At 45.5% G+C, this 17843-nt stretch overlaps 1 protein-coding gene and 1 long non-coding RNA gene across 2 annotated transcripts in view; one reads left to right on the top strand and one right to left on the bottom strand.

The window, feature by feature from the left end:
- The window catches only part of LOC109306326, a 14856-nt gene extending 8999 nt beyond the window's left edge, over window positions 1-5857 (bottom strand). Inside the window, exons 1-2 of the long non-coding RNA XR_002099943.1 lie at window positions 5846-5857; window positions 3557-3722 (exon numbers count right to left, since the gene is read on the bottom strand). This is a non-coding gene — a long non-coding RNA (uncharacterized LOC109306326). The remainder of the gene's footprint in view (window positions 1-3556; window positions 3723-5845) is intronic.
- Window positions 1-11055, top strand: part of TMIE (transmembrane inner ear) — a 46170-nt gene extending 35115 nt beyond the window's left edge. Inside the window, exons 3-4 of the mRNA XM_019529665.1 lie at window positions 7368-7517; window positions 7987-11055. Coding sequence (XP_019385210.1) covers window positions 7368-7517; window positions 7987-8093 — 257 coding nt within the window. The 3' untranslated portion in view covers window positions 8094-11055. The remainder of the gene's footprint in view (window positions 1-7367; window positions 7518-7986) is intronic.
- The last annotated feature ends 6788 nt before the right edge of the window (window positions 11056-17843 follow it).

Raw genomic sequence — 17843 nt, forward strand, 5'->3', positions numbered from 1 at the left:
CTCCAAGGGAGGTGGTGCTCTCCCCTACCCTGGGGGTCTTCAAAAGTAGACTAGACATGCACCTGGCTGGGATCACATGACCCCAGCGCTCTTTCCTGCCCCAGGCAGGGGGTCAGACTCGATGATCTGCTAAGGTCTCTTTTGACCCCAACATCTATGAGCATTATATTTTATTTGCTGTCTAGTCATTGAACCTTCAGTGGTTCATGTTTTCAAGGCTTTTGCTACAGCTATAATGACTAAATGCCTCTTAAATGAAATCTTGGATTCTCATATATTCACCTGTCTCCAGGAACTGGAGCTTTGAAGGAGAAAAATAATGCTTTTGCAAGACTCAGGGTAGAAATGCTAGAGCTCGAAGCACAGAAGCAGATGCTGGATCAGGACCTGAATGGGTGTCCAGAACCCAGAAGATTTCTGAAGAGGAAGCTTCTCTGGGGCTGCCCCCAAGGGCTGTACTCAATCACAGTAGACACTGAGAGCCTCGAAAGTGGCCACAAAAGAATGGTACTGGGCAGTTTTGGCAGTGCATTGTGGGTGTAGATGTTGATTGTACCTATGTTGGTCTAAGGATATAGGCAGACAAGTTCTTTGGGTAGAAGTGATATTTTTGGGTAGATATGATACCAGAAGAAGGATGTTGATGACTGAAAGCTTGCAAAGGACAATTTTCCAATCGTTTAGTTAGTCTAATAAAAGATATCACATCTACCTACCCAAAGAGCCTTGTCTGCCTTATGGGTGTGGAGCAATTGTGCTGGAGGGCATGTGCTCAATAGCATCCTTTTGGAACATATCCTTGCTGAGGTGTTGACATGCCCAGGGGGTTTGCAACTAATTTCAAAATCATCCTTCCAAACAATGGGTGTTAAAAATAATGCCTTTAAAAATCTCAGATCCATAGCACAACTTTTTGGGAGGAACGTTTGGTTTGAGCCAAAGTGTTGGTTTTTGGTTTTTTCCTTGACCTCCTGAAAATGTCAAAGACGGGTCATTTAAGGTCAATTTAAAATTGCCATAAGTTTTCTTCCCTTGACTTTCTTTAATGGCCGGGCAACAAAACAAAACAAAATCATAGCATCATAGAGAAGTTGAGCTGGAAGGGACTTCCAGAGGTCATCTAGTCCAAACCCTGCCTAAGGCAGAATCATCCCTATCCAAACCACCCCATACAGATCCTTTGTCTAACCTCTTAGTAAAACTACCGTCAACCCTGACACAACACATAACGTAACACTGGAACCTGCCACAGGTAAGGCATGGGGACCACAGCAGCCAATGTCCTGCTTCTACCAAAACTTGTTATGATGCGCTCAGGAGATCCCAGGTAGAAGGCCAACCCCTCACTATAGAAGGCAACCTCCCCTCCCCCCCAAAAGTCTATACCAATCTGACCATGGGGTAAAATTCCTGCTAGACTGCAAATATGGAGATTGGTCTAATCCTGCATGGAGGGACAAGACCCTCTAGCCAGGAAAATCTGGCTTTACATCCCAGCAAGAGCACTGGCACAGCCCAGTCAAAATCCTCAGCCTTGGCTGCAGCCAACACCCAATGTTTCTGAGGAAGGCTTAAAAACACCCTGATACACATAGCTTGTAGTAGGGGAGTGAGCAACCAGCAAACCCCAGGAGCATGGGACATACCCATAGAAGAACACAAGTATCACTCCGCCTAGAGCATCCCTGACCAGTGGTTGTCCAACCTCTTCTTGAACACCTCCAGTGATGGAGAGTCAACAACTTCCTTCGGTGTCTATTCCATTGCCTCACTGCTCTGTAAGTGAAGAAGTCTTTTTCTGGATACCCAACCTAAATCTACTTTCCATGGCTCTATTCCCCTTCCTGCATTGTATCCCCACCTGCCTTCTTCCAACAGTCAGTAATGCACTGATTCCTTTTTAGAAATTGTGCTTGACCTTCTGATCCTGTGAGCCAGATAAATGGTACTGGGCCAGTCCATGAGCTGGATCCAGCACAGGTGCAATCCAGTGTACTGGCCTGGCCACATGCATCGGCCTGACACCACACACAACACGATCTCATGCACCGGACCCAGCCCTTCATCACCTCGAGCCCACCTGCTGGATCTGGCTGTGTGCTGCTGACCCACCCCCAGGCACCAGCTCCACCCCAGGCCTGTATGATCTAGCACACAGCACCACATCATCTAGTCTGCAAGGCTTCCCACAGGTCCAGAGATTTGGGACTGGAGGAGCTGCAGTTAATGCAGCCATCATTGCCCCACTGCCAAATTTTGGACCTATGAAGAGACACACAGGCTGGATGACATGGCCTTGCCTCGCTGGCCGGAGCTGGCCCATGGGCCAGAGGTTGATCACCCCTGCTTTGTAGTATCCATGGCTGTCCCTTCCCTAGTGTGCTTAAAATCTAGAAGATATTATTTTGCTGGTGCAGGAGCCAAAAAACAGGGCACAGAATAAGAGAAACTGAATGTGTGTGATCCTTCGTTAGGCAAGGCATTGACCACAACCTCCCATTGGCCTCTCCTTCATCAGGCTGCAGTGTCTGGTATGCGTTACAGAAGAAGTGGGTTTTGAGGAGAGAGACTCAAAAGAGGAGAATGTGATAGCTTAAGACATGTCAGTTGGGAGTTTTTGCCATGTGCCATTGTGTGTTTGTGTGGGTGTATGTGTGTGTGTGAGAGAGAGAGAGAGAGAGATTAAGTGTGAACTTCTAGGATGCATGTGCTCAGAGCCACATAAAGGTTTTTACACGCCTAAATGATGCTAATGATAATGAGATAGCTCAATGCTTTTGAGGTTCCAGCTCTTAGTATCTTTTATTTCAGGCAGTCTTGTTCATAGGCTAGTATTTCAGGGTCCCTTGCCATTTGAAGTACAGTTTACCATCTCTGAGGACATAGAGATAATAAAAAGTTAAAGAATCACAAGGTGTGTCTACATGTGCATTTATGCCATAAAGTAGTAAAAGTGAGCGTGTCCCTCATTATTTCCCAAGTTAAAACTGCTTTTGGATTTAATAAGGAAAGGAAAATTTAGGCACAATTTTAACTCTTTTGAAGTTTGTTTGTTGGTAACACCTGGGGCTTTTTGCCCCACATTTAATTATACTTTTCCTGAAGGATCAAAAATTACCTTCCAAATATCCAGAAGTAATAAAAAGGGATGGAGTGCTTTAAGAGCTGGAAATATTTGTGTGGAAAGAAAACATCAAAGGCAATCTGTAATGTGTTTTTATTTTTGCTCTCCCTCCCCTCTCCCAGGGAATGGATGTCTCCATTCGACGCACAGTCACTGGAGAACTGGAAAGAAAGAAAGGGAAGAAAATGGTTTTCAGAAATCAAATAGGAAAGAAACTAGCAGACTGTTGATGCAAAGAAAAGGTGGAGCTGTTGACAGTACACAGGGTGGAAGACACCTATTATTTATAGGGTGTTACTTGGCAGAAGTCAGGCAAAAGCTGATGGCTAGAACAGCTCCTATGGCATTATGAAGCTCTTTGTACTGCGTTTCTCTCCCATCTCACATGCTTTGCTCAGCAAAGAAACAGAGCAATGCTGACATTTCAGTCACCTTCATTGAACATCTGGTCTTATGCTCCTCGGTGCTGAAAGGGGCACCTGGCACCTCTCAGAGGTAAAGCTTTAGGCTCTCTGCAGACTCAAGCAGGCATTACTATAATGGCTCTGTCATGCAGCAGGTTACAAACTGGCTGCTCTTATAGAGGAAAGCCACAATCCTGGAGAACAAGAAGAGCTGGCATTTTCCAAAGGGGGCCTTGGGTCTAAAAAGGGTAAGAACCACTGGTCTAACTGAAGAAACCCAATCGGACTTAAAGTCGGGTTCGGCTCAAAGCTGCTCAACCCAGCCAAGACGGAGGTGGTTCTGGGCATGCCTACAAACACTCGACAGCAGCTAAGTGAGTGTTTTGGAAAGCCAGGCTTTGGCTTAGCGTGGCAGGCAGACTCTTCCCTTGGTGGATCTAGCCTGTAGTTCAACCCAGCTACCTTTCCCACAATGCCAGCTCATAAAAGGTCTGAAACCTGTAGCAGAAGTAGGAGGCCTTGCATCCATGGCCTCCAAACACCAGCACCCGGTTGTGTGGCTGCTAGCCAGTGCTTGATTGAGAAGCACAGGGAAGTAGGGCTGGATGGGTCCTCACAAGGTCATTTAGTCCAGCCCCCTGCTCAAGGCAGGAGCATCGCTGAAGAAACCATCTCAGCCACGTGCTTGTCTAACTTGATCTTTTAAAAATGACCAAGAATGGACATGACACAGCCTCTGTGATTTCCCTGGCTGTAATTTAAGACCATAGTGCCTTGTCCTGCCTTCACCATTCACAGAAAATACCCCATCCCCATCCTCCGAAAAACTCCCCTTCCGGCATTTAAAGACTGTTCCCAGCCCCAGCCTCCCCCCTCAGTCTTGTCATCTCCAGACTAAATAATCCCGGTTCCTCATAAAGCCATGTGTCCTATACCTCTAATCATTTGTGTGTGTGCCTGTGCATGCATACATAAGGAAGGAGTTTATATTATGACTATATGAATATGTAAAAGCAATGCTGGAGTCAATTGAACAGTGGTTAAAATGAGTATATATCCATATGCATAATATGTATATAGAACAGTGACTCTCTCTCTCTCTACATATGCATGTGTGTATATATATTTGTGTATGTGTGTGTGTGTGTGTATATATGTTAATCAGCATTATATATTCTCAAGTATTCATTTTAAGTGCTCATATATACTCATAAATATGAAAGTTTTCTTTGTACTTAATTCAAAATGGTATGAGCGCAAGCTGTATTCCCAGAATGTTTTGTACTTGTGTTCAGCTCAATGATGAAAATGTCTTAACTATTGGATTGCTGCAGTCTCCAAAGGACATAGCAGAGAGACAAAATTTATTACTTTCTAAGCGAAAATTGTACAGGGTGAGCTAGGGAGAAGCTGAGAGAGTATATCCTTGGGATTTGCTAATTCTTCGAATGTGAAACACGATAAGATAAAAGAAAATAACCCCCCCCCCCCAAAAAACAAAAAAAACCCCAACAACAAAAACATGAAGCCTGAGGTGGTAAAAGAATGTGCTCAGTAAGTTGTAGACAAGAGAGGTATAAATAATGATGGTCTTTAAAACTGGATTGAGCTGCCTGCATCCCACAGCTGGAGTAGCCGGCATATTCTTTTGGCTCACTGAAATGTAACTGTACCTTGCTGTTTGATTAGAAACCCAGAAAATGAGAGTTGGAAGGGATCCCATTGATCCTGCTCAAAACAGGACCACCCCTACTAGATCATCCCAGCCAAGTCTTTGTCTACCTGGGTCTTCAAAACCTCCAAGGATGGAGAGTCCACCACCTCTCTGGATAACCTGTTCCAGTGATTTACTACCCTCTTTGTGAGAAAATTCTTCCTAATATCCAACCTCCACTTCCCTTGCTGCAGCTTGAGCCCATTGCTCCTTGTCCTGCCATCTGCTCCCACTGAGACCAGCCCAGCTCCATCCTCTCTGCAGCCCCGCTGCAGGGAGGTGGCGGCTGCTCTTCAATCCCCCTCGGTCTTCTCTTGTCTGCACTAAATCAGCCCAGTTCCCTCAGCCTGTCCTCACAAGTCATGTTCCCCAGCCCCCGAACTATATTCATTGCTGTCCACTGAACTCTCTCCAGTTTGTCCATATCCTTTCTGTAGCAGGGGCCCAAACTGGACATAGGACTCCAGTTGTGGCCTCACCCATGCCAAAAAGAGGGGAAGAATCACTGCCCTCGATCTGCTAGCCAAACGCCCAAAATGCCATTAGCCTTCTTGGCAACAAAGGCACACTGCTGGGTCTTATTCAGCTTTTGTCCTCTGTAACCCCCAGGTCATTTTCTGCAGAGCTGTTGCTTAACTAGTTGGTCCTCAGTCTGTACTGGTGCATGGGGTTGCTCCATCCTAAGTGCGGGACTTTGCACTTGTCCTTGTTGAACCTCAGGAGTTTTCTTTTGGTCTGAACCTCCAGTTTGTCTAGGTCTCTCTGATTGTCTAGGTAATATCTATTAGTAAACTAACTGAGCTTGACTATTTTGGTCTTTTGACCACTTCTTAAAAAGACTTACACCCTAGTTTGAGACCTCAAGTCAGGTGCAAGTGAGGTCCTGGGGATTAAGCTGAATGTTGTCTCCCATAAGTAGGAAACCCCATGCAGCTTAAAGGGAAGAGAATTGATCTTCACTCCTTCCTTCTTCAGTGTTAGCATCATGGGCCTGTTTCTCCACTACAAAGGGGTAGAGAAAGTAGAGCACATGCTGATATCCCATGTTCTTGTGATTTTAAGGGGACAACATAGTCATATGAATTGCTTACCACTGATCCCAGGCAATCCACTGATGCACGCTGAGCCCACACAACTCAAGTTGCAGTGAAGGAAGTTGAGGTTAGATATGAGGAAAAACTTTCTCATGAGGAGTAGTAAAGCACTGGAGTAGGTTACCCAGAGGTGGTGGACTCTCCATCCTTGGAGATTTTTAAGACCTGACTAGAAAAAGCCCTGGCTGGGATGATGTAGTTGGGGCTGGTCCTGCTTTGAGCAGGCGGTTGGACTAGATGTGACCTCCTGAGGTCCCTTTCCATCCTCATTTTCTTTGATTTTATGAAAACTCATTGCCACAAGGTGGAAATGATATAGGATTCAAACAGAGTTGAACCTTTGTTGTGATGACATGAATCTCCAGAGTTGCGTTAGAGAGGATTGGGGAAAGGAAACTCAGATGGGTCGAAGACAGGCAACCTGGTGGCTTCTGGGCATAGGCAAAGTTAGCATCATGCAGGGAAGTTATTCTATAATGACCCACTTCAGTGCTTTCTTGTCCTCTCTCTGAAGCAGGATAGACAATACTGGACTGGGTGGATCATCATTCTGACCAAAAATGGAGATCCCTGTATTTTCAGGCATAGTCAGATATTTAGGAGTCACACACAGGCCTAGACAGGAGAGAAAAATCCTAAACCCAGGGGCCATCTCTGTAACTCATCACGATTCAGTGTGGGGGGATGTTTCTAGTAATTAGGGCAGGGATGTGAGACGCAAGGGATTGGGGGTCAGTTCCTGGTTCTCTTGCCAACGAACTTTGTGTAAGTCACTTAATCTAGTCTCCTAAGGGAGTGATTTCTCAGTGACCATGTCAGGGAGGCTGGGAGGGTAAGATCTGCACCATGCTCGGGTCCTATGGTGACAAAGGGCTGGGGAAGACAGATGGGTTCCCTTGCAGTCTCTGAGCTCCCATCCCCTCAAGTTCATGAGTTCCCATCTTGGACATCTGCTTTCTGCTTTGATGTTAACCTGGTGGCATGCACAAAATATTGAACAAAGCCCAACTCCCTTCTCTCTTTCTCGCCAGTCATAACCTTGTGCTGTATCTTCAAGTGTCGGATCCCCCGGACCAGGAAGGAGATTGAGGCGAGGTACATGCAGCGGAAAGCCGCCAAGACGTATGCAGATAAACTGGATACCGTGCCAGCGCTCGATGAGCTGACCGAGATCCCTGGAGGTACCCGTCTCCTCTCCTGGGGTTACTTTGCTTGCAGGGACACAAAAGGCCAGCCCCTCCAGTGGGTTTCACCAGTAGATGTAGCTCTATGGTGCCCTTTGCAAAGCCCTTGTGCTTTGCACTCTGCACTCGCATGCTAATGGTTGAAGCAGCAAACACTGCCCATGAGATGAAAGGGCCTGATGCTCTGGTGGTGAAAATCAGCCTAGCTGGTTGCAGGTCAATGGAGGAAGATCCTCCAGTGATATGGACCAGAGCAGGTGGGTTGAAGTCAACAATTTAAGCAAGGTGAGGATCAGACTCGTGTTTCCATTCATGGGGACAGATGCCAGGGAGCAAGTCAGTTGTGAATATTTCAAATTACCTTTCCACGGTCTGCTGATTTAGACTGGCCAGGCCCATCCCTCTCACTGTGATGCTCTTACCCTCTCCTTGCGTCTCACTTGTTTCTCCTGCTTCTGTGCCCTAGGCTCTACTGAAAGCCTCCCGACTCTCTCTGGCCATATCCAGTCCAGACCTCTCAGCTCTCTGCCCGTGGTAAAAGAAGAAGACGAAATGGCCCTGCAAGGAAATTAGCAGGACTGTCTGTCTGTCTGTCTGTGGCTTCTCCTTCCCATGGCTTCATAGGAGACTCTTCACATCAGGATGTTGGGATCACTCATCTCCTTTCCTTTCTTATGTTTAACCCTTTTTACTCTCTTAATAGCATTTTCCTAAGATGTTCCTTCTTTACACTGCTCTACATATCCAGCCAAGGGTCAATATTCTTTACAGGAACTTGGAGCTTCGTTGACTCAGGATATTATATTCTGGGACATGAAGGGAGGCAGGAAAGAGGATTTTTATGAATGTGCAGCAAAAGGCACTGTTTTAGGGTGAAAGAAAACTAGAGGAACGGAGACCCTGAAACAGCAAAACTTCTAAGGTCAGGCCAAACTGCAAACAAACGGGGCCCAGATCCTCCAAGGTGTATAGGTACATATGTCCAAATCGGTCACCGTTGAAGACCTGGACCATGAGATCTGATGCAAAGTACACTTAAACTGATGCAAAGGACCAGAGATTTTGAAGGGTTAGACTGTCAGCTAGTATCATTTTGCTGTAAACCTAATGCATTAAGGGAACCTATGCCAAACTATGACGTCTCTTGTCCTGGCCTAAGGGAGTGCCTTGCTAGAGTCATCAGAGACTCAAAGGACATCGAGCCAAGTCTTATTCCTATGTTTGTCATTGAGTAAGTAGACCAATAAACCTAGCGGTCCAAGGGCCACCTGAACCATTGGGCTTACATGGTTAAGGCACATCAGACTCTGCAGCCAACAACACACAAGGAAATGATGAGTCCAGCATCCTATCTGGATACCAGCCCAAATAGCCAAGGGCCCATTTACAGTTGTGTTGACTAGACTCCAGATCAAGGCACTGGACTGGATCCATAGTAAGCCACCTTTACCCATGTACTCATTCACCGCATCCAACTGTGAGATACATCCTGAAAAACCAATGGATCCAGGGAGTTTTTTGTCCCAGGGAGGCTGAACGAGTAGAAATGACCATGGAAACCATTTTGTCCTTGAAGTATGAAACTAGGTGCAAACACATGGACAAAGGTGGCTTTCCTTGCATCAGCGTTTACACTCAAGATTTTTAAAATGCAAAGAAGGTCTACCTATGCAAAGGGAATATAAAATTCTGCCACACTGACTTAGTAGCATTTTGCATTCACCTTGCATACTTACGAATTATTTATTATGCATCATGTACATGATTATTCACTATAATTTATTTGTAATGCATAGTAGCCCCAGTCGTGGACTAGGAACCCAGGCAAGGGAAAAAAAGTAAATTGTTTTAATTACCAACTGGTTAAGCACTTCAAAGATAAAGCCACTGTGTAAGTGCCAAATGAATCACAATGATGTTATGATTGTCAGATAGGATTAAGTATTATTGCCTTTTAATATTTGCACTTCTCTGGTGGGTGGTTATGGATGGAAGACCCGAGCTGTGAATGGGGTCTGTGTTTTGAAGACTGTACATAGAGGGTGCCACTGCTGTTGGAGAAATATAAGAGATGGCTTAGCACTGTGTGTGTAACGTCGTCTTATTGATGTGAGTCATTCACTTTAGTCTGATACGAGTGGTGCAAGCAGGACATGGCCCTTGTTACGACTGGAGCTGGTGCCATGTGTCCTGTGAGCTGGATCAGTTGTCCCCCGTGACTACTTTGTAAACCTCCCAGGAGTGTATCCTCATTGCCAGGCTATGGGCTGTGCTCTGAGCACCATCCACCTCCCCCAACTCCTGCTGAAGCTTTTGAGAGAGAGGACAAGAAGGAACAGGATTTTGTAATTAAAGTGTGAAACTGGTGAGATAGTCATAGGCCCTGCTTCTTGCTCCTGGTGTTACTGCTATGATTTATCCAGGGTCCTAGGAAGGGGTCATAGCCTGTCTCCTCCCACCAAGGGGTGTGCATTGACCACACACCCAAGCTCTTTCTTTCCTGCCCTCTTCTTGTTCCCATGTACTAGATATGCTCAGGAGCTGAGATGCATAATTCTGGGCCCTGGCTTCTATTCTGGGGACCCAGTACCTGCAGGTTAGGTGCTACATCATAATACTTATGGGCAACTCCAGCTCAAAGGCAATTTCCCAGAGTTACACAGCAGGTCAATAGGAGAAACAGGAAGAGCTCTCAGGTTTCCTGTCTTCAATTCTCTTCCAGTAAAACCCTTAAGGGGAAACAAATCCATGGCCATTTATGGAAGGAGGTACCACAGGATGGGGAATGGTGTTAGAATCTGGCCCTAAATCAATGAGAAACAAGTAAAATCAGAGTTAATGACCCATGTGACAATGGAGATTGATAACTAACTGGAAGGTTGGGTGGACCTGCCTTTTGCATGGATAAGCGTGTGTGTGCATGCATGGGTGTATGTTTGTGCGTGTGTGTGCATCCATGTATGGGAGGGAAAGACTTAAAGGGAAGAATTGGGAATTTCCCCTTACCTGGCCCATATAGGATGGTTTGGATAGGGATGATCCTGCCTCAGGCAGGCGGTTGGACTAGATGACCTCTGGAGGTCCCTTCCAGCCCAACTTCTCTATGATTCAATACAGAGACAATTGCATTCACAACTGAGTCCAGCCTTTATAGACAGGGTCATCCCAACACCTGGAAAACCCCATCCTGGCTCTAAAAGGAACGAAGCAAAGGGGAGCTCTCCCTAGCCTTGGGTTGCATGCCATACCTCACCTATAGAAAATGCTCAGTGACCCAAATCCTGGCTCCATTCCAGCCAAGGATAGTTATTCTCATTGATTTCAATGGTGTCAAGTCAAGGCCCTTTCAAGGTATCTATGCAACATCGTCCTGCCCCTCCAAGTTATACCCTAGCATTAATGCAACACCAGAGTGTAACAGCAGCCAGTCAAGGTGCAAAAAGGAAATATGGAGGGTGTGGGATTATTAGATCATCCGAGTGGTCCCCAGGACCTGGCTGAAAGCCGCCCCAAAGTAATTGACTTTCTGTTCTCTGTTCCCCACTCTATGCTCTACAGCTCAGACATCACAGAAGAAGAAGGAGGAGGAGGTGCCCACCGTGTCGGGGAAAGTGGACAAGGAGAAGGACAAGGACAAGAAAGAAAGTTCCAAGAAATCAAAGAAGGAGGGCGAAAAGGAGCAGAAGGAAGGGAAAGACAAGGAAGGAAAGAACAAGGACGGGAAGGAGAAAAATGGGGCCAAAAAGAAAAATGAAGAAAAGGGTGGGGGTGACAAAAAGCAAGGAGGTGGGAAGAAGGGTGAGAAAGAAGCTGATGGAGGTAAGGCTGGTGGGAAAGGTGGTGGAAACAAGGCCTCCGGAAAGAAACCACAGAAGAAGTGAGTTGGCCCAGAGACGTGCGATGAACGTGCCCTTGCCTGAGCATGGACAGTGCTGCAGACGGGCATGGGGCGAGCAGGGCAGCGGAGGAGCTCTCTCCCTACATTCAGGCTATGGGAGGCTACTTGATATATGTTTTTCAAGCTGAATTTGCCATTTCTTACAGAGGTGATTTTTTTTTTTAACCCTCTGAAGGAAACCTGCCAATTGGCTGTGAAACAGGTCAAAGGTGCCTCCTGAGCCCTCCGGGCTCGTGTGGTTAAGGCACACCAGTTCCTGGGGAACGTGCTGGTGACTGCTGTGTCCAGCAAGTTTTGAGTGGGAGTATTTGCTGGCACTGATTTGGAGCAAGGCTCAAGCCCATGCCTCTGGATCCATAGCAAGATCCCATAACCACCCTGCATCCATGCTGTCTATTGGCTGCAGCATTGCCTGTGAATAAAACTACCTACTTGACAGAGCTGACTGATAACAGGAGCTGGAATCAGCTGAAAGACTGAAGTGAATAAGGAGTGCATGGATGTGCTCGTGGAGTTGTCACACGTTATAACGCTGGGAAAACCCTTGGTCCAGCTGTGATATATTCCGCTGACAATCTTGAGGCATTTTATGAAGACTACTTGAGCCTAACTTGATCCTTGTGGGTATCATGGATGGATAAACCTCAGACATTTCTGCATGACGTAACTCAGAGAATGAAACCCATTAATCCAGTGATGTTCTGTGGTACCCTGGGGTGCCTTGAGGTCCTTTCAAGGGTGCCACAAGTGTGCCATCATGATTCACAAGGTAAACCCAGAGATTTCAAATAGAAATCCAGAGTGTTAAAAGCATCCTGACCTGTTGAGGGTTTTCTGAGTTCAGTGCAACAGAACAACAACAAAAGAAAGCTTTTATTTTTCCAAAGTTATAAAACAAATGAAAACTCAGAGCTGGCATTTTCTGAGGGATGCCTCAAAACCAACAAGAGGTGCCTTGAGCCAAAAGGTTGAGAACCACTGCTTTAGCCAATGGCCCATGCTGTTTCTGAGAGGCAGCTTCACCACATGGGCGATTTTTCTTCCCTTTTGCATGCATCTCACTATGTCTTCCTCTTAAATGCCAGGAGAAACGCTTTCCTGAAGATCGATAGTGAGTACACTGTCTGAAAGGCTTGGTTTCTTTATTTTTTTTAAGTGAAATACATTGTGTAAGTACTGCAGGTGCTGAAGGAGTTGGTCAATGTGACTGGAGAGCCACTAGCTATTATCTTTGAAAACTGTGATTGGGAGAGGTCCTGAATGATTAAAACAGGGCTAATATAATGCCCATCTTTAAGAAAGAGGATCTGGGGAACTCCAGATCGATCAGCCTCAGTTCAAGTCCTGGAAAACTCATGCACCAGGTCTTCGAGGAATCCATTTCTAGGCACTTGGAGGAGAAGGGGGTGATTAGGAAATCACGTCCAACAAACCTGGTGCCTTCAATGATGAGATGACTGGCTCTCTGGATGCAGAGAGACCAGTGGATGTGGTGTACCTTGACTTTAGAAAAGGTATTGATATGGTCGCCCACATTCTTGCAAGCAAGCTAAGGAAGTACGGGTGGGATGAATGGCCTGTAAGGTGGATACAAAACTGAGTGGATTGTGGGGCTCACAGGTTAGTAGTGAATGGCTCAAAGTTTAGTTGGCAGCTGGTATCAAGTGGAGTGCCCCAGGGGTCAGTCCCAGGGCAGGTTTTGTTCAACGTCTTCATCAGCGACCTAGAAGATGGGATGGAGTGCACCCTTAGTAAATCTGCAGATGACACCAAGCTGGGGAGCATAGGGCTAGGATTCAGCATAGATATGCTGCAGCATAGGGTTAGGATTCAGAGAGACCTAGACTAATTGAGGATTGGGCCAAAAGACATCTCATGAGGTTCAACAAGGACAAATGCAACGTCCTGCACTTACGATGGAGCAATCCCATTACCCGATGCAACTTGGGTACTGCCTGGCTGGGCAGCAGCTCTGCAGAAAAGGACCTGGGGGTGACAGTGGGCAAGAAGCTGAACAGGAGACAGCAGTGTGGCCTTGCTGCCAAGAAAGCTACTGGCATCTTGGGCTGCAGTGGTAGGAGCATTGCCAGCAGGTCAAGGGGAGTGATTTTTCTCCTCTGTTTGGCACTGGTGAGGCCACATCTGGAGTCCTGTGTCCAGTTCTGGGCCCCGCACTACAGAAAGGATGTGGACAAATTGGAGTCCAGCAGAAGGCAGCAAAAATGGTTCAGGGGCTGGGGTAGATGATTTCACAAAATAAGCTGACGGAAATGGGCTTGTTTAGTCTGCAGAAGAGAAGACTGAGGGGGGATTTAATAGCAGCCTTTAACTACCTGAAGGGGGTTGCAAAGAGGATGGATGACAGGACAAGGAGCAATGGGCTCAAGCTGCAGCAAGGGAAGTTGAGGTTGGATATTGGGAAAACTTTCTCACAAGGAGAGTAGTAAAGCACTGGAGCAGGTCACCCAGAGGTGGTGGAGTCTCCATCCTTGGAGATTTTTAAAGTCTGGCTAGATAAAGCCTTGGCTGGGATGATGTAGTTGGGGCTGGTTCTGCTTGGAGCAGGGGGTTGGACTAGATGTGACCTCCTGAGGTCCTTTCCCACCCTCATTATCTGTGAGTCTAAATGAAGCTATATAATGAACATAGAATAAATACCGTTATCTGTGCTACTACCTGTGACGCTGCCTTCAGTTTTACGAGCTGTCCTCACTGTGAATCTGGTTCTGTGAAGTCCAGAGTTGATGATAAGGACTCTCAATTTCTGGGACTTGAAGTTGTTCGACATCTTTGCATGGAAGCACAGCCTGCCAAGAGATACAGGTTTTTGTGTGAAAAGTTCTTGTTCACGCCGGTTCTCTCTCTCTTTCACCAGAGGAGGGGGATTTTTCTAGTTTTCACTTTTTGTTACAAAGGACAGGAAAAAAACTCAAATCCTGTTTCGACTTGAGTTACTTGATTCCCTACTTAAATCAAGTGGGCTTACCATATATTTTTAAGTGCCAATCTACACACTTTTCAAATGTTAGTGCCTTGAGGTAAAAACATTTGCAGAGTGTCGAGGCTGGTATTTGGACAATGTGTTGGCGAATGAGTTCTTAGCAAATAAGGACCCAAATCTCAGCTACATATACCCTCTGTGTTATCCACCTACACTCAGTGTATCAGAGAAAGAAAGGGATAAATGATGTGCCATGAAACCAATTGCCATGGTTTGTCTACGTCTACGTCTATGTCCATGTCTATACACAACAGACAATATAGTTCCCAATGGTTTTAGCTTTGATGGATTGTAGTGCAGCTGTATTATAATGTTGATTATCTTCATATTGAGTTCCCTTATCAATTATATTTGGGGTCTTTATAGAAATAGCCCATATATTTGCAACCACTAGTTTACATTCTACTTCAGTTTTCATTTTGGTTGGCATCTTGAGGAAAATATCAGTGAAAGCAGGACTTGACTACAAATTTGCAATTAGCTACTTACCGCTGGGCTTCCTGGCAATTTATATTCAGTATCTCTGTAGTCTTCTGTCTTTATAGCTGTTTATAAGCCTGTATCTTCCTCTTCTGGATTTTAAACAGTCCCCTGATCTCACCACTCAACGTCGGAAGTGAAATGCCCATTGCCAACACATACCACAAGAAGTATAGTTGCCAGAGTCAGAAATCTGTCAGCCATAAATCTGGTGACACATCTCCATTGCCACCATGATCGACTCCCCATCACCCCAACTGAACCATTGGGATTCACAGATCCCAACAGGCAATATATTGAATCAAGCGCACCAACTGCCCTTAGGAAAATGATGTAGCTGAAACCAAACAGCCATTAGCCAAACGGAAAAATGTTAAAAACACTTATTCATTACTGGAAGAATATATTTCAACAAAACACTCCATTTCTGACTGCCCAGTCCCTGTCCTCAAAGGAAATCTATACAATGCCTTCAGGTGATGGGCCTGGAAACACAGATCCATAGCTTTACTTGACCACAAAAAGCCATGGTCTTACCAGAGACCTTGGTTTTATAACTTATTACAACTTACCTCTCCCATGGTTTGTCTCCACTCCACAGGTGATCGCCGCACACTTTGCTGAGCACAGTTAGGTTAAAGGGGGAGCAATTAATTGGTCTAATTTGCATTTACCTTGGGCAGTGCCTTCCTCTCTCCCAGCCCCAATGAAGAGTGCTTGAAACCCCAAAGCTTGTCTCTCATCTCCCAACTACTTTGATTCAATAGAAGATATTGCTTATCTTCATAAACCTCGCTTCCCAATTCATCTAGCTTTATCCCATCTGGACGGCTTCTAAACTGATGTGCCTAAGTCTGATCCTATTTCATCCTGCTCAAGTTCCTGAAAAAAAAATCATTAATGTGCCTACTTTTGTACCCCACCATTATCTGAGTCTTCAGACTTAGTCACCAAAGGTGGCTAGCAGAAAACAGACCCACCTACCTTTGCATGATTGTTTTTTTTTTGGAGGGGGAATTCAGGTAGGTGGAATAGTACGTCAATGAGGCATTTAAATCCACTTAACAGGTGGAATCGAATCTAGACCTCTGACTGTCGACTGAGATGGAAGAAGGATACACAGTGAATGACAGACTCTCCACCTGGTATCAGCCTGGAGTCAGAGGCACTGTCCAAGTTGCACCAGTTTCTCCCCCTGGAACCCAGCCTACAGGTCCAGGGTCACGTTTGCACTGGCCCCACTTTGGAAGCATCTGTCTCTACAAAGCATGCTACTTGAATTAAGTCCCCCATCTATTAGCCACAGCCACAGCAGCTGTACACACCACTAATGGGGAATGGTGACACACTGAGAGAGTGTTGATTCAATGCTTCCTGCATGTTGCATTGCACAGACCTCCAGTGGCAAACTCCACTTGGGGCAAAGCCTAGTCCTGCATGTTGCCCAGAGCTCCTAGTTCACCGAGGACTACACCGCAGAAATGGGCCCAGATGGAAAGATGGAGAGCTCACAACATGTCTTGATTCCTAGCTTCTCATGGGAGAAGGTTTAAACTTGTTCCCAACACCTGTCTTACCAGGGTGAAGGACAGCTGCAACCCCTGTAGTTGAGGGCAGCTGCATAGATGTCTCCCATCCCAGTTCTGGGTTGAGATATCCAAGCTGAGCTATCCTCCTAAGGCAAATATCCCCCTGGCATCTAAAAACAGATCAGACTACAGTCCTTTATGTCTAATTTCCAAGAGAATTATGACAGCTGCATGCATGCAGAGAAAGAAAATGGAGCAAAAATAATGATATAATTTTGAGAACTGCTATACAAGAACGCAATACATACAAAATAGATTTGACACGGCAAAACCCATCCCAAAGTGGAGAGAGAAAACTGAACATGAAAGAAAAAATAATGAGACACTTTTATATATACCTGTGTAAGAGCAGGTGTGACTTTCTATTTTTCCCCAACGTGTCAGCCTGGGTGAGAGCAAATTTGTGGAGTTCACAATGAAAAACAATTTGTTTTCTGTGTTCAGTATTGTCCTCTAAAGACACTTCTTTAAGAGCTGGGGGAAAAAATTAATTTCTGAATGCTTGAGAAAGCTGTGATTGTTTATTTTAAATACTTCTGACGAAAGCCAGAAGAGAAGACGGCTAAACCCAGCAGGGCTTCAGCTTCCTTGCAAATTGTAGGAAACTTGCTGTGAACTTGCTGTCAGATAATAGCGCAATATTGAAAGTGATACTAATAGCTCTTGAAATGTGTCTCCTTCTTGCCTTCAGAATAATAGAAAAGGCAGAGATGTGAAATTCCCACTTGATTTGGGCAATGGGTCGGTGATGAACTGATGTAGTTCCTGGCTGGCCACCTCACGGGGTAACTGTGCACATTGGTACTGGTTTGAATGGAAGGATGGGCACTCTGGGAGTTGGGTATCTGGGGCGTTTCTTTCTTCTTTTAAAGCATGTTGTATTCATAGGTATGTTTTAAGGCCAGAAAGGACAATCGTGCTCAACTAATGAACCTCCTGGGTCCTGGATCATTCCTCTTGGTGATTCTTGGAAGTGAGGGATATATTCTTCTCTTAGGCATGGAGTAGTGTTATCCAGGCACAGAAACTTGCGGGAAGACCTCCATTCTGTGTCTGGCTCTCAGGAAGATGGGTGCCCAATTCCCTTTGAGTCTCTGACGCTTTCCACCTTGAGGTTGAAGGAGAGTATACCCAGGGTTCATATTGGGGGTGGGAAGCGGTTGCAGTTCCTCAAGCTTAACCCCTCCAACAAAGCAAGATACTAAAGGAGACTGAATCATAGTTCTTGATACAAAAGTGCTTCTACTCTTCATTTTATATATATGTGTGTATATATGTAATTATATATACATATATATATATAAAATTTATATATGTATATATAATTATATATATACACACATATATATAAAATG

Source organism: Crocodylus porosus, unplaced genomic scaffold (assembly GCF_001723895.1).
Source record: "Crocodylus porosus isolate Cpor-Errol unplaced genomic scaffold, CroPor_comp1, whole genome shotgun sequence".
Taxonomy (NCBI): Eukaryota; Metazoa; Chordata; order Crocodylia; family Crocodylidae; genus Crocodylus; species Crocodylus porosus.